General features: G+C 41.0%; 1 protein-coding gene across 4 annotated transcripts in view; it reads right to left on the reverse strand.

Annotated features, from left to right (window-relative positions):
• Window positions 1-17,662, reverse strand: part of lrba (LPS responsive beige-like anchor protein) — a 196,000-nt gene that overhangs the window by 121,426 nt on the left and 56,912 nt on the right. For all 4 annotated transcript variants that reach the window (XM_056371486.1, XM_056371485.1, XM_056371484.1 and 1 more), the window contains 4 exons: window positions 12,697-12,866; window positions 10,787-10,871; window positions 10,297-10,430; window positions 9,415-9,476 (listed from right to left, as the gene is read on the reverse strand). In XM_056371486.1, coding sequence (XP_056227461.1) covers window positions 9,415-9,476; window positions 10,297-10,430; window positions 10,787-10,871; window positions 12,697-12,866 — 451 coding nt within the window. The remainder of the gene's footprint in view (window positions 1-9,414; window positions 9,477-10,296; window positions 10,431-10,786; window positions 10,872-12,696; window positions 12,867-17,662) is intronic.

Raw genomic sequence — 17,662 nt, forward strand, 5'->3', positions numbered from 1 at the left:
TAACCTCAATTCAAAACTGCTTTTTGTCCTCAAGGACCATATTGGCATTGACCGTGTTTACAATACATTCAAAATAAAGAGGGCACAGAGGGAATAAAAGTCTGGGCTTGGGAGTGGAAACAGTGTTTTGGAGTTGAGCACTGGCAGAGGATTTTGTGGCTGGGGCTTGCTTTTGGAGGAAGTGTATAAGAGTAGCCTTGGGGCCTTCTAGTTGAAGCATAGACTGCAGTTGAAGGACATTAACCATGAGTGTTAGCCTGTGGCTGTGGGGATAGTCCAAACCAGGACAGACTGCATTAGCCCGATTTCAAATAAACACCACAGGAAGTGCCGCCGTAAATAGAGTCGTACTCTCCGGGGGAAACAGAAAAACAGTAACATTAAATTTCCTTCGTGAGATTTCTTTAAAATCCTTGGGACTTTGATGCAGCAGTCTTAAAATATAAAACTATATGCTTCTTCAGCAGAAATAAAAAAGATCACAATTCCAAATTAGGTAAGATGAACGGTGTGGAGGCCATTGGCATTTCGTGGACACGGGCAAAGGTGATAGCAAGACTAATGGTGTCATTATGGGCTAAGAAATGGCTCTTCTAGTTGAATTAAAAAAAGCAATGACCCTGATCTGAGGGACATCTCCCGGTGACAAAAAGGAAACAGGGATAGGTCAGTGATAGAATATTGGATTTTGGCTGCCCTGGTCAGCAGTGTCACAGCTTTTATGGCCGCGATAGGGGCCATGACCACAGCGCTCCTGATGAGAGGATACAAGCAGCCATTTGTGACCTCTCACCTTTAACCTGACCTCCTAACAGATGATAGGACGAGAAAGAGGGGCCGTCCGTTGATCGCCAACTAGTCATCGGACAGACATTTTGCCAATATTAAATATCGCGAGTAGGGACTACCTATTGTTGCTTTATTTTATTTTTTTGCGTGCGAGGGTGTGTATGAATGAAAGTTTGAATCTATTCATGGGAATGCCTGTCTCAATCTGAAGTCAATAAGACAGCTCTGTTTGGTCTGTGTTCCATGATGATGGCATTGAGTCTAAACACACATGCCATGCACTTCCGTCATTACAGCTGATTATCCATAATCAACATCTAAATATACCACTACCACTAGTGAGAAAACACAGACCTCCCGAGCAAAATCGCCTTTCAAACATCAGGCTTGCCACAACACAAGGAAAACATTTTCCAACACCGAAGAAAGAAACGTCTCAGCTCTCCCAAAAAAACAAATAAGTCAGTTGCGCTTTTCAGTGGCATCACTCATAATCACAAGTATTTGTTGGTTTGAAAGGCTATGGGAATAGAACTTCAGATGAGACGACAAAAGCATAAATCCTCGTGTCAAATGTGGCAGTGCAGCAGAAGCAAAACGAAAGAGGCCGAGAGCTACTGATTTTTTTTCTTTTCCAAATCCAGAAAATGTACAAGAGTTACATGTTAGGGTACACCTAGCAAATAGAAACTAAATGCACATCTTCAACATGCTACAATTAATTCAAATACACGCATCAGTGAGTGCTGCAACATAAGATAGGTGGCAAATCTTGACATTTTGAATTAAACCTTTTTTCATCGATGACCACAAAAAAAGAACAGACATGGGAAAAGTTTATTGTAGCTGTGTGACCGAAATGTTTATGACCAGCAATCTGATATCAACAATGACCAAAACACAGAGACAAAACATAAAATTACTGTTAGCATAAACTATCAAATATGTTATTCATCATCGCTCTTCTGACTGATTCATGTGGAAGTTGAGTAGTTTGTTGCTTATTCATGCTGAGTCCGAAACACTTGTGTGTGTATGAATAACTTAACGCTGGTGTGTCTACTCCAGGTCTCAACAGTCCACATGTGCGTGTCCGTGTGGTATCTGCAGACACTCATATTGGTGTTTGCGTGATCAAATTCACAACTGAGAGAATATTTACTTATGTCCAAATATTTATTCTGCAGCAAATATTTATGTTGCAGGGTCTCCATGAGCTTCATGGACTCACACTTTCAAGGCTACACTAACACAAAGAGTAAGAAAACAGGAAGTGAACCTCTGCACACTTCAAACAGACAAACCAAAGACACGTTTGAACACTTGGACTGCAAATGAAAAATATGTTTAAGTGGAACACCTAAATGTATACAGTAAATTTAACAAGCCAGCACTATAAAATAAAAAAAACAACTCATTTTGTAAGAAAAAAAATGTCTAACTTATTTTGCAATCTGGTATTTGGATGATTCAGTTCAATGGCAGTAGATTTTAATCATTTAGGAACAACAATACTTAAACACTGTGCAGCTGCTTCAGCTCCAACAGGACCAGATGGTCGGATCTAAACGAGAAATGAAGCCAACACCTCATCCAACAACATGTTTTTTTCATGGCTGTGTTTTGTTGTGTTTGTTTTACCTTTATTTATTTTACAACTACCAGATAACTACAGAAAACGATATAGATGTTAACTATAGTATTTTGCATAAGTTTGCGCCACAACAAACAACTCTCACACTGGTTTCTAACAATACTGAGTCTTAATGTCTGTGGCTTCTCAACTCTTGGTTGACATCAAGATAAATTTCCAGCCATCTCCTATGAAGACACATAATAACTAGTATTCTTTCTGAATTTACACTTTAATGTGTAGTGATTAAAGCATTTGTAGGTTCAAAGTTTGGATATTATAGCCCATACTGTACGGTAGGAAACTCTCACGCTATAGCACGCTTCTTTATAGTCATGTTAGCTTGCTTACTGCATTGGCAGTAGGAACACAGCACAGGAAGATCAAGAAGCTTAGTGGATGACAAATTATTCAAAACCTGCATCCTTTTATTGTGGGTGTGCCACAAAGATTTGAAAAAAAAACAAAAAAACAAAAAGGAATGTTCCATCTTCAGGATAATTATATAATTTTTATCCAGCTTTTTTGCCAAATCATATAGTTTCATAGCAGCCTGGTAGCAAATGTTCTGTATGCCTGTAGCAGTCCATTGCGGAAGGGGCCTGAAGGTTTTTTTAATCTCTAAAAGCCTAAACTTTTCCCACGTCTGACTAATTGTTTAAACAACAATGCCAACATTCCAACATTGTTCTACTTGCACCGTTTGCATGTTCCCCAAAGATAAAAATATTCAAAAAGCTGTTGATTGCTCAGAAACATATTACAGAAGACATAGATACAGCTGGAACCAGGACTGGTTTGTGTATCATTATATTTACAAAAACAAGGCGTCTGTCAATTAGGTCAACAAGCCTTTTAATACCAGCTGTTTTAAACCTAGCTCACAGATGTCTATATGCAGGGCAATGAATAAGAACCTGTATGAACTGCCTGCCAACAACTGAGCGTCATCGACAGCCCAATCAACATATCAGAAAAACTGTACAATGGTTGTCAAAAAGACTTTGTGCAACTCAAAAATTCTGGATTTGGCCTCTGAAGCGTGATTGGGTGTAACAAGACTGAAATTTCCTATTTTAAAAGTAAATCATGTCCAAGATTTAAATATTTCTTTGACTAGATCAAAAGTGCAGACCTGAGCGGAGAAGGCAGGATATGATTTTATCAGCAGGATAGCTGAGAGAGGATAGCAGGGGGAGAAACATAAGAATACATTCCAAGGTCTTATAACTTGGGACCTGTCACGTACCAAAACATTACATTAACAGTGCCTGTCAGGAGGAGAGGGCTCTGTCAGGGAAATTCATTTATTTGAAACACGATTATATGTTGTGTATAAATAACCAACCATTCGTGCCACTTGAGGCCCTCCTGTCCCGAGCCACTCGAAGCCAGCTCACAGTAAAACCGGCTGGGAGCCAAATTAAAAGCCACTCAATTTTTTAGGAGTCTCTCGTCTGATTCTCCCCTCTCAGCTAGACTTCACTTCCTGTCAGGAAGCCCCCCTTGACCCCCAGCTCCTCCAACACAACATACCCCGCCACCCCCGCTCTGCCTGCATAGTTGGCAACGATAGGGAGCCTGCAGAATTAAGTGCCAGTTGGTGTTACCGTGTTTTCTCTACATCTCACAGGAGAGCACCTTTTCAAAGAATATACAGCATGATATTATCCTGTGAACTGGAGAGTGATGGCAGGGACCCTGAGCCGCGTGGCACGCCTGTAAAGAAGCACTGGAGCAGATCACAGGGTGAGGGCGAGCAAGGAGGGATCGAAAAATAACACTTTGATTTGCACTGCTCTTGAACCTTGTGTGCTTCTTTAACTGCACAGTAGGGTGTGGGTCCGACTGTGAGGAAAATGATGGGGAAAGTATTTTTGTCCCTTGGCTTCATCACATTCCTCGCCACTTCTCTCACCTCTCTCAGCTCCCCAAGTGGTTCATACAACATGGTCTGCTCTTGATCCATCAAAGCCTCACTTACTGGGGAGAAGAAGAAATATGTCCACTGACAGATATAAATTACTATTTAGCAATTCAAACATCAGACTCCACTTTCACCAACATAACATTCAAAATTAGCGACTAAGAAAGCAACGTGTGAATACTTAATAAAACATACAAAAGTGACTGTGCCTATGTTTCAATTTGCTGGATGTTTTTTATTTTTTTTTATTTTAGGGGCCCACTAAGCTAGCAACTGGTTCCCTCATTTCTCAGATTATACTACGAAGTGTGGGGCATATGATGACCGTGCTACTCCCATCCTGTTCCCTGACTGCAGGGGTTGAAACTTCTATGCCTCCGCCACTCTCTACTTCTAACCTGGAGGTCAGAGGGTGAAGGGTCAGGAGGAGCCAAGTGTTTGGAGAGGTCAATGCCTCTGTCCCTGCTGACTGAGAGAGAGAGGTGCCCATCTGTTAAACAGGTTAGCTTTGGTGAGACTGGCTGGGAACAGATGATGATGTGGAGTCGTTGGATTAGCAAGTTAACATTGATGTTATTGAATTACTATTAAAGGATTATCTGCATCAGCGGGCACCACAAGCTGCTATTTGCTTAGATCACATACTGTGTATGAGTCAACCACAGAAGTGCAATACACTACATAGTCCAAAATAATAACTTCACACACAACCATTTAACAGTAAACCTGTCATTCCTGACCACGTATATTAAAGGAGTGGTTCACCAAAATTACCAAAAAATAACCTAACTTACCCCAGTTCTATATTTTTTTTTCCAAGGTTTTGAGACATTCATCTCTGAGTTTTCTGCTGCCACTCCAATAAAACTGAGGTGAATCAGGTTAAAAAAAAGACAAGGACTCTACAGCCATACTAGTATCTTGATGAGGCACAGCAGTGTTTTCAGCTTAATGCTAATACACCCACAATGACAATGTTTACATGCATCTTAACCATGTTACTTTATTGTGTTAGCATGCTAACATTTTATAATTAGCACACTGTATAGCTGAAGCTGATGGGAATGTTCTCATTTTTGCAGGTATTTGGTCATAAACAAAAGTATTGGACAAATTAGAATGATGACCTTCTGGTGGTGCTTAATGAAACCACTTCAGGAAGTATACTGAGGGGGTATGAATGTTTGTACCTAGTTTTGTACAAATTCACATTGTAAACTGGAAAAAACTGACCTGCTAGTAGGAAAGAGGAAAAGTCGGATAACTTCACGAGACAGATTCATCTTCCAGGAACCATGAATGGCTGCACAAAACTTCATGGCAATCCATCCAGTAGCTGTTGAGATATTTCAGCATTTCCATGCTATCATGGCTAAAAATTCAACAGCAGCATAACTTTTAATCATTGTTCAATTTTAATGAGAGTTTCTGTTAATAAAAAGCGGGCTTTGAATTAGCCATTGTACGATGACAGAATTTTTTGAAAGAAACTTTTTCACTTAAATTTTTGAAGGGAAATATTTTAGTGAAAGGAAAAAAGGGGGGAAAAATAGTTTCTTGTGTTTTGTTTTAGTCAACCGATCCTTTCACAGTGAAACAACAGAAGCAGTATGGATATCAAGGAGCATTGCTTTGTAATAACTCTACAGTGAATGTCAAAACAGTCCAAAAACATGCTCAGTATTATGTTTTGTGTATTTCCTGACTTGTTAGGAAGAGCAGTCATTCCTATCTGGCGTTGACCATCATGAAACCAGCGCCCCTCCACCCTACAATTCTCACTCTCTACCTTCCTTCCACTCCATGTACAGGATGCATCTCTGATAAATGGCAGAAGGATGGATGGGCTGACAGAGGGGCCGGACAATAATGGCTGATCTACAGGACACAAATGCAGCTACTGAAGAGATTTATGGGCCTCTGCTCATCGTAGACTGTCCAGTATCCGATGAGATGATTTCTCAAAGCTCTGGACAGACGGCAGCGAGCGCAAGGGAAAGCTCTTTCTCCAGTCCCAGCACATTATTTATTAATCAGATGTTTTGGGTAGAAGCCACTTCAAGAAGTGCACCCAGGAAACGACAGGCTGGCCGTAAATATGACAAAGACGGGAGAAAACAAGTGTGAGAGGGAGAGTGAAACTGTCAAAGTGAATCAGGGGCATGGGAAGAGAGGGAAGAGTGGCTCTTTACATCCATGAGTCAAGACCATCAGCAGACGTGGTTCACTAGAGAACTCTTATGATACTCATGTAATATGCAAGACCTTTGAGGAAGCCATCACATTCAATAACCTAGAATGATTACACAGTCTTGATGCTCATGTTATAAAAATCTGTTTTCACCATTTACTTGAAATCATCTAATTAACACCTAAGCTTTGTATACCAATTTGAGTTGGTCTAAGAATGGAAGAAGTAGACCAATGTTAACTTAAAGTGTGTATTTTGAGTAATTTTCTATCTAATTATTGCTAAAATACCTTGTATGCATCAAAATAACATAATTGTGATTGGTAAAATGTCTATTCCTATTTATATTCTGATTAGACCTGAAACAGTTAGTAGTTTAGCATAAAATTAATCTGCAACAACGTTTTCATCATTTGTAATTTGTATTTTTTGGTTTTTGTTTTTTTTTAAAAGCAAAAACGCCAAAATGGTTTTTGATAGTTAATTGCTTGTTTTGTCCAAAATCCCAAAACTTCAGCTAAAATATGTCAACTGGTTGTAATGGGCATCTTTCACTATTTTCTAACAATTAATCATGTAACTAATCTGCTAATCCTAATACTAATCCTAATATAGTGCCTTTTGAATAAACAACAATGCTGACTGTAGATACATTTTTTTTCACTTTTTAAGCAGGATTCTGTTACAACTTCAGTTTATGATCATTAATACTCACTTTGTATATTCAGGATCAATATTACAGCGGAGAACAAGGCAGCATGCCACCCCAACAGTTAATGTCTGATCAAAATGGTCCTTTAATTGGGAGCACTGTTGTAGTTGTTTAGAAATGGAGCACTATCAAACAGCGGTTTACAATCCCCTCCTCAATGCCAAACTGATGTGGCCGCCAATGCAACTTTCATAGGATCCCTGATTAAAAACTGCTCTGCAGTCCCTTGCCTCCTGACCCTTCACCCTGGCTCCACTCCATCTCAAAGCTCGGGAAATTAATTAAAATTTCACAGAGATGGTATCGCATCGCATCTCCGATGAAGGTGTGGGGGTGGTGGAGGTGAGAAAAAAAAAATCAATCAAAATCATCTCCATCTACTCCCTCCACTGTTTGTCTTGAAGGCAGGAAGGACTCACAAGATGGCTACAGAGGCACTTCCTGTGAGAGAATTGAGCGCTTCCTGTGCCAGAGGGCCCAACAAACTTTACTAAATAATGTCATCAATCATGGCACTGGCTCACTCTCACTGCCCCACAAGGAGAACCAACACACAAATAATTATACATTGTAATTTAGCCCAGAGGAAAGTCTGTCCCTGTTTTCCTCTTTTCCCCAATGAGAAGCAGCATATCACCCCTACCTTCCACCCCCCCACCCCCCCCCCCCATTCCCCCTTTACACAACAATAAAATTACATTTGCATTAGCTGTGAGAGAATTTGGTTGGATGATTTATTGAAGCAATCAACACTACACTGGCCAATCCCCGGTCCTCTCACAGAGAGAGAGAGAGAGAGAGAGAGAGAGACAGACAGTGTGTGTGTGTGTATGTGTGTGTGTGTGTGTGTGTGTGTGTGTGTGTGTGTGTGTGTGTGTGTGTGTGTGTGCTGTAGTGATTGGGTGGGGTAGCTTGGAGCTTAGAGAAAGGAAGAAATAGCTTGGGCTGGGGACCAAAGGGGGAAGCGAGGCATGAGCTGTGCAGCGGAGCAATCACCAAGATTCTGCCTTTGATTAGATTAGCATTAAACAACACCCTGACAGATATGACAAATAGGTGCATTAGAGCCTGTCATTCTTCTCTCTTTGGTTTTCTATCTAGCTCTCACTCCTGCTATTCCTTCGTCTCTGGACATTATGGGGCTCACATTCCCTCCGTGTGTCCCACTATCCCAAATCCATGCACGGCCACTGACAACTGCGCAGATGTGTAATCTGACTGTATTACCTTTTGAGAGAAGAAACCAAGTGAATAATGGGAACCAAACAGGGCAAAGGGGTTAAAAGGGGGAGAAGGTGGAGGAAAAAACACCAGATGACAGGCACTATTTCTTTCGAAAACAAAGCTGATAAAAAGCTGAGCGCAGTGGTGAGAGGTGTGTCATTAATCAGATGTGTTTTTGTTTTATTGGAGATCTTTGATTTTTCATGAGGTGCTTTAAATAGTAAAGACAAAAACAGGCGGGGCCAGAGGGGAGTTATTATCTGTTGTCCTTGTCACTGTGTGTATATGAGGGCAACGGTTTGTGTGTGTTACACTATGAAAATAAGTGCTTCTATACTGAATAATACATTTTTTGTATGAAGTGCATTTACAAGTAAATATGAAGTACTGTATTTAGGTTCACACGCAGTAACTAAACAGCCATCAGTAGCCTTACGTCTCTTAATGCTAAACAGCCATCCTGGAGTGATGTATCGACATCTCTGATCATTGATCTGCCCACGCCTGCCTATGATCCCTAAATTAGTATTCATGAATCCGGCAGCAGCTAAATAAACTTGGCAACAAAACACCCACAAGACAACAGAGAGGAGAAGGATAATCAATGCAAAGCACCATCAAATCTACATTATCCCTCCTCATCAGTTTGGCCGAGGACACGAGGGCCAGCACTCGGGTCAAAGGTGGCGCGGACAGGTCGGCCACCCTTGACCCTCAAACCAATATTTGCGGCCAAAGATGCCTTCTCTACGGTTTCTCTGCCCTCACTCAGGGATGGGGTGAATGTGGAAAGGTAGACAAGGTAGTGTGGAGGAAAGATAAGACTCTGGATGGCTCACTGTCCACTGTGGCCTGTAGATTTACTGCACCCAAGGTGAGTCTGATCTGGGGGGAAAGTGGAAGACGAGGATAAGGGAAGATAAAGATGCCAGACTTGCCTGTGAACACAGCAGCATGACGAGTTCCACTACTGAGCTGCTGGACTTCATGCACACCAGGCCTAGAGAAATACGAAACAAAGGGAGTCAGAATAAGCAATCATTTTTTTGTGTTTTTTTTAATTTCTTCTTGGATGATTAGTAAAACATAAATGTACAGATACAGACGTGCAAACGGACTGGGATTATCTAACATTGTGCCATCTGCAAGAGAGCAGATAGTATTGATGGGCCTAATGAGCTGACATGATGTTACTGTAAACTAATACATATTTGGGCCTTGTATTACAGGCCTGACTCGGCCAGCATATGTCCCATTGATCCCTAATGGCGATCCCTAGGCTTTTAGAGGGCAGGGGGCCACTAGAGTGTCCAAAGTCTGCTGTAGAGGCACAGACGGCAAGAAGGCAGAGTAGCCTTTGGTCTTTCAGTTGCTCTTCATATGACATGGACACACATGCACACAAACACAAATGCATGTAAAAGCACATACACACACACATACACACACCTCCCCCCGCCTACTCTTCAGGCCCCCCTGCAGCTATCAATCAACTTTCCATTTTGTTTGGTGGCAGCAGACATCCCAAACACTGCTATTAGTGGCCTGGCCTCTGACCTGGCCCCCTGGAAACCTTCAGCACAACTACCAGCTCTTTGCTCAGCACACACTCATCATAGTACTGGATTAACAACAGCCTGGAGATTAGTTATTACATTTAAATGAGGACAGCATTTATAGGACACATCATCCTGAAGGTTTGCAAGAACAGTCGTGGCAATATCATGACATCTTCAAAAATCACACAGTAAACCAGCAGTGGGGACAAGTGCTGCCAGTCTATGTGTGTCCGAATTGTGTCTCCATGATGTTGAACTTACTGGTGCCCTCAATGAGGAGCTCTTGTCCGTGGCTGCCCAGCAGGGTCCGAGAGAGAAAGGGGGCAAAGTCCACAAAGATCTCTCTCAGCAGAGGAGCCGCCTTCTCCAGAGCGTGCTCCAGACGTTCTGAGATACTAAAAATGTGCGAATGTAAGCCAAACAGCATGTGAGCACACAAACAGTACAAGAAGAGTAGAACAAAAATTGGCACACAAGTCTAAATAAATTCAAGAAATTGCCAAATGTAAAAAATAACATCAGTAAACCCTGTTCTTCATGTGAGGGAGAAAAATTGGAATTAGCACAAAGCGACAATCAGCGAATATGCATAAATAATTGATTGTGAACGCTTACGTGCATAAATAGGTGATAGTGTATGTGTGTGTGTGTGATTGTGTGTGTGAGTGTGAGTGTGAGAGAGAGAGAGAGAGAGAGAGAGAGAGAGAGAGAGTGAGAGAGAGAAAGAGAGAGAGAGAAGAAGATGAATCACCTCATATTGGGGGCTGTGTTCTGGGTCACAGGGGAGAGTGGGGGGACAGATGGCAGGCTAGCGCTGGCTGGAACCTGGCCGCCTGCTACAGGGAGAAACCAAAGAACTCTGTTATTAGTCTGGATGTTGGACAAGAATAGGACGCTGCACACACACACGCACACACACACAAACTCACACATACATACAGCAATTCGTTATACAGCCATGGTAGCACATAAACCTGTAAGGAAACATGCCTCTTATGAAATAATACAATGGTCTCCATTCAAATGTATAGAAAAGGGGGATTTATGGTCAAATAGGGACAGTGGGGGTACAAGTATAATTTTATGGTTAGATAGTGGATGATGTACTCCGAGCACAATATGTCTATCATGAGGTTTTCATGATGGAAACCTTTAAGCTGTGCACTGAAAGGCTGATAAGGTTTCACTGTCAGCTGTAGTCATACTTTAAACAGTGTGATCATATCTGGGTGGTGTTTTTTTGTAAAGATATCAGCCATATATAAAACACATGTGCAATATGTATATAAAAGTATTTGTTTTAAAAAATGTGCATGTAATATTTGAAGTGTTACACCTGTGTTGGAATGTGAGATGATAAAAAATGGCTGTTTCTTTTTTCTTTTCTTTTTTAATTGTTTTTCCTCATAAAGTCATTACATACCAATTTACCCCTCTGGACTGTTTTTGTGACTGTTTCATTACACAACTAAAAGGTGCTTTACGACTTCATTCTGGAGACAGAGGCGCACAAGGTACAAAGTCCATGTTTGATTGATCTGGCAGTAAATTTGCTTCCCTATGGCTCATAAATAAGCTAATGCCCAGCTGAATATGGAGGAGGGGGATTCCTCTGGTGTTTCAGCGGGCTTGTTTTTCCAGCCAGGACAGTCTCCAAGCAGGGATAACTCTTAAGGAATGACAGACAGTGCAATGTGGGCTGGAATGTGCGTGTGTGTGTGTGTGCGTGTGCATTTGTGTGTGTGTGTAAGGTGTTAAGCAGCGCCATGTGGGCCTGGTGAGAGTGTCCCTCTCAAGCTGAAATAGCTCCTTCAAACCAAAAAAAAAAAAAAAAAAAGAGTGAATGAACGTCTCCATTAGTCCTCCCACTGCTCCACTAAAACACACACACACACACACACACACACACACACACACACACACACACTCACAAAGCATATTTACTCAGCACTGCTCAGTGACACCAAGAAACTGATGCATACAGCTTTAACAGTTATTATTCACATGCACACGCAACACACACACACTCCATCCAAGTAAATGCAATATCTCATAAAACCCACACACCCCTTTCTCATGTCACCCCCTCCTTTCTTAAACACACACAGACTCCTCAGCGAAAAAATGTTACACATTTATACAGTCAAACATGCAGAAAGGCGTCAAAAAACGCTCAACATTATTTATTGTCACTGCTGACTAAGTAAATATAAGAGTTAATGTGAATGCCTTTAATTATTTTATTCATTCAACTAAATTCATCCTTTTATCAGAGATCACCGTTATTTAAAACTTTTAACATTGGTATTTACACCAGGAATATTTATTTACTTTTTTTTTTTTTTTTAGATATTTTAAATATTTGCATTTTATTTTATAATATATTGTTTATATATAATGTTATATAATTATAGATGTTAAAGTCATTAGCTGACTGAGTGTAATTGTAATGTTTCCTGTTGTTCTCTGTAGACTTTGGTAACTGGATTACATTGTGCAAACACAGCAACATTCTTCTGCCAGACGCACAAAGAAGCACAATCTCTAAAGAAATATTGACTTTTTCATAGCAGACTCATCCAGGCTACTACTTAGCTTCCCCTCACAGTAACACTGACTCTTCCACTTGGTGTGTGTGTGTGTGTGTGTTTATAAACTCACTAGCTGCAGAGTCCGCAGGGGTGCTCTGGGAGGCGTCACCAGAAGATACTAAGGCGACGCTGTCGATAGGTGTCCCAGCGGACACAGAGGCAGCAGTGGCTGCTGGGACAGGAGTGGAAGTGCCTGAAGATGGCATCAGGCCGGCTTTCTTGGGTGCAACGACGACACTTCTGTAGAGAGAAATTATTAATTCAACTGTAGCCATGACAGAACTTTTGTAAGAAAATGCTGATGGTGCCAGTTCACAACAACCTTCACAAGACTTTCAGGTACACATTTTGGCTGAAAGAACACCAACTCTATCATCACCCTGTTAGACTGGAGGGGTAACTACAGAGCAACTTTCTGCAGGTGTTCCATTGGTTTGTGGCAAGATGAATGTGACATTTTACAGTCTTTCATCTGGACTACGCTTAGAGCAGAGAAAACTCAAAAAAAAAAAGTCTGTCTCTCCAGGTATCTCAGGCTTTCTGGGAAATATTTCATGTGGCAGGAATCAAAAATTGATTTTACATGCAGTGAAACTATATCAGTAGTTATAGTTACCTGTCATACACAGATCTTTCATTAAAATAAGAGCATTACAGCATCTGCTGTATAGACTAGGTGTAGTTTGATACGAAAGACAGATGAAGCCAGCTTTTGGTGCATATTGTACAGTTGCACTTGCCAAACTGGTATTTCTTGCAACTGAACGCTATTCTTTGAAATAGGGCTGGTACACGTAACTTTTTGATACCTGTGCCAATGAGATACCCGTTTTTGGTATGAACACCAGAAACAATAGTTCTTTGAATACTCTCTTTGATGAACAGCGTTTCTACAAAACACCTTTTTTAATTTAAGATAATGTTATATTAACATACTGTAAGCAGTTGTACAAGATCTTGAAAAATAAATCACTTTTTAAGCTTAAAGTAACTTAAAAGGTATAAAGTTTAATATATATATACACACACACCATATTCATAATTATGAAAAAAAAATCCTTTTCATTCATTAATACAATTCTCTGATCAAACTAATCAGCCCAAATTTGAAAAAAAACTGTGAAAGTATTCTGAGCCAATAATCCTGAAAAACCCTAAAAGCATTTCAAATAACATGTATAATGATAATCTAAACTAAACAAAGCTTTTTAAAAACACAAAAATTAAAATCACTGACAGCTACTTTACATTTTTACACAGTTATCTGGGTAATGTAATGGCACTTCTTTAGTTGTCGCTCGTGTAAAGTAACAGGAAGTGTTTCTCGGAGTGATGTGGTACAACTGAGCGGAGTTCAAGTCGCATCCGGAGAACAGCAGATGGGAGGAGAGCAGCATGCAGATAAGCTGTCAGTTTAAACCAGGGCTCTGACAGACCACTGGCCATATCAAAGAGAGCCTGGACCCGCTTATCAGTGCTGACATAGGGGAAGCAGGGTCTAATCACTGGCTACTGCTCCCTCTCAGAAACACAAACCAATCCAGGCTTACCAAGATATGCAAGCGTGCATCAAATGCACAAAATTTAAATATGGAAAGAAAATACTGTGAGCATATAGACAACAGGACTAGCATGCATACCTGCACGTTCCCAGAGTGAGTGTGTGTGCATGCTTTTATGCACACACAAGGGGATAGTTGAATCTGGCTCCCTGTGGTGCAGACAGGTAACTGGCTGCAGTATCAAAGGCTGTTTTAGGTTGATTTAAGGCAGCTGATCAGATCTATTAAAGTTACTGTGAATGTTAAACCCTGACAGTTGACCTTTGCTTCAAGTGATGTATGATTTGAGAATAACAGAGCTGCATACGGATCCCAGTGGCCTGACAGTTGTGTTTAAAATACAAACACATACTGAGAAGGTCCAGAGTGATGCATAAAAACTGAAGTAGTGATAGAAGCGAATGAAATCTGTTTTGATAGCCAGGAGGGTTGGAAATAAAATCATCTGGGAACTTTTCTTCTGTTTAGATAGCGAGTGGGCTGGATGGTGGTATCAGGGAACCAGGGCGGTGAAGACATGAAGCACCCCAGGTGTCAACAGCAGGAGACACACAGAGGACCCCCGGTGTGCGCAGGCTGCGGGAGAGAGTGTGAGTGTGTGAGTGTGTGTGTGTGTGTGTGTGTGTGTGTGTGTGTGTCCCAACAAATATTTGAATATATGCATATGAGTGTACAAATAAATGCATGAGTGCACAAGTGTGTATGAGTCTGCCAGTGAACATGTACGTGTATATGTTTGGCCTTCCATCTGTTCCCCAGCAAAGGCCCAGTGAATTATTCAGCAGGTCATTAGCCACACTTATCATGAGTGGGACGCCCCAGTCGATTAATCAGCCGTCAGCGGCCCCACTCAACCCACAAACAGGAGCCAGGGCAGTGGATGTGTTTGCGTGTGTGTTCGCTGGGCTGAGGCTAAATTATTTAAAGGCTTTAACCTACAATGGTTAAGTGCAGTAAGCACTGTGATTCCTGTAATCTCCACTATTTCAGGTTTTTTTTTTTTTTTTTAAAGTGCAAGAATGAGTAAGGAAGTGTCAGTGGTATGTCTGTGTGTAAAAATACCATTCTCTAGAGTATTAACCTCAGAGACAGCTCATGTGAGGGAGGGGAGTGTACACCCCCACAGAGCTTTGATCTCTTTCCCCTTCATTTCAAACAGCCCTGTGCATGGAAATGTTCATAATGTTATTCACTGACCATACACACAAACACATTTGCACATACCCTCGACTTTCAAATCAACTCTAATAAAGTCCACAATGTCAAGCTGTGATTGGATGATGATGGCGGCTGGTGTGGGAGGGGCATTACCTGGATGACATCAGTGATTTATGAGTGGAGCAACTGCGACCTGAGGGCCCACAAAGTATGAGAAAAGCACAATCTCAATATTTTTTACGAGTGTGTTTGTACCCACAGGGATATTCCACAGTATGTGGTAAAACATGCAAGGTGTACACTGTATGTGTCGGAAACAAATTGGCTGTATGTCATTTATTAAGGACAAGAGGCAACCAAAGAATAGCAGACCTCGGAGCAGGGGTAGAGAATGTTGACATTTTGTCTAGAGTGGTAAGTTTAATTTTTTTTAATCATTTTACTTTTACCTTTTATATATATATATACACACACACACACACACATACATAAAAATAATACTATATATGTAAAATACACCCCAACTGGCATGTCTCTACAGCCTATACTGGCTTTCTTATGGGAAGTTTTAAATATTTTAACTGTAGTTTATTTTGTGGTTTAATTCTTTTATAATGATTTAATGTCCAATCCAGCCTTATTTTCAAATTACCACCAGGTCTGTTGTCTACTTGTAACATTAATCTAAATGCCCGATTCTCACAGCCAATGACATAGTTACAGCCGAGCTGCAGTCAGATGTAGGACCACCACTGAGTGTGCTCTCAGTAAATCACAGCAGGTGAACTTGTGTGAATCTGTTTGAATCCACAGGGCTGAATTTGACACAGGCTCACTTTTGCAAATTGTTGATTAAATTATTAAAAGGGAATTTTTCACTGTTTTAAGTTCCGTTTTGTGTCCAACATTCTTACCTTCTCCCTAAGCGGTACATTAACAACACTTCACCATCAACACAACTCATCTGTACATCAACTATCACATACATACAGAGTCTGCTGCCAGGAATGCAAACAACTACACCATGTATATCCCAGTGTCTAACACTCACATATTCTGCTGAACCATGCAGTCTAAATCATCGCCTTGTACAATGACACTGTTTAGCTCTGGTTAGTGTCAGCAAATATTTGCAGACTGGCTGTCATAACAGGGGCATGGCTGAGAAATGGATGGGAGAAATCCAGCAGGTCTCCACTAGTAAATAAATCAGGAGGGATACTTCACCTTGTGACCCACCCCCAGTTTTTATCTGGGAGATCCCTGCTTTTTACATGCATTGGACTCATAAATCCAGTCCTCAGGGCAAGCAGAAAGTTGCCATGTTTTGGCAGGAGATGTCAGTCTAGAATGTCAGCTCCGGCTTGCACTGGTATCACTGGGAGACTTACTGGTTAGTGGGAGATGCTGCGCAGTGATAGTCATTACAACAAGATAATAAACACCGTAGCTATACATGTGGTTGGTATAATTTGTAATAGTAAGGACTAGTGACTGCAGGCTGATAAAGAATTGTAAAGTGAGGAGATTAGAAAATAAATATAGGCTTAAAGCCAACAAATGATATGGATAGTTGGGTAATTTTGAACAAGACACATCAAAATAATTTGGGTGTTTCTGACCGTTAGAGATGTCGCCATGGACTCTGGGAAATTGAGAGCATCATTTTTCACTATGTTTGGACATTTTACAGACTCAAGGATTAACTAAAAAAAAAAAGGCTGGATTAAAAGATAAGGCCAGTGATGTTCTATATTTTCATATATCGTCAACAAATCTCATGAAAAGACCAAAATTAACAAAGAATTGTCTCTGCAGCCAAAACCTGTTATTAACTGTGATTCATCCCACTGTGTGTTCCACCCCCATTGTTGAACAAAAACTAATAAAAACGCTGCCGGTTTTGGTGTTTTTCAAGGGATGTGTTAATAACAAAAATATAAAATATTGACAGCCTAATTCTTTAACTGATATCGAAAAATTATCATGATTTGCCACCCTACAAGATGTTCATGTGTGAACACCCAGAGAGTAGATGTCGTCTCCTTTAAAAAGGGACCTGGGAGAAGTTTGACGTCTGTGCCTGGGCTATATACCTTTCATGAAAAGGCTCCCATAGGCAGCGAGCAAGCTGTTAGTCTATGTTCTCCAGCTCTCCTGACGTCCTCTCTTCCTACTGAGTGTGCTCAGCGGACAGGAGCCAGTCTAATCCCCCTGATATGAGGAGCGCCCTGAGACCTGACAAAGCATTCCTCAGATAAAGACACGCGATCACAGAGATGCCGTGGAATTCCCACAGTTGGGGGTAGGCAGACT

Source organism: Seriola aureovittata, chromosome 3, assembly GCF_021018895.1.
Source record: "Seriola aureovittata isolate HTS-2021-v1 ecotype China chromosome 3, ASM2101889v1, whole genome shotgun sequence".
Classification (NCBI taxonomy): domain Eukaryota; kingdom Metazoa; phylum Chordata; class Actinopteri; order Carangiformes; family Carangidae; genus Seriola; species Seriola aureovittata.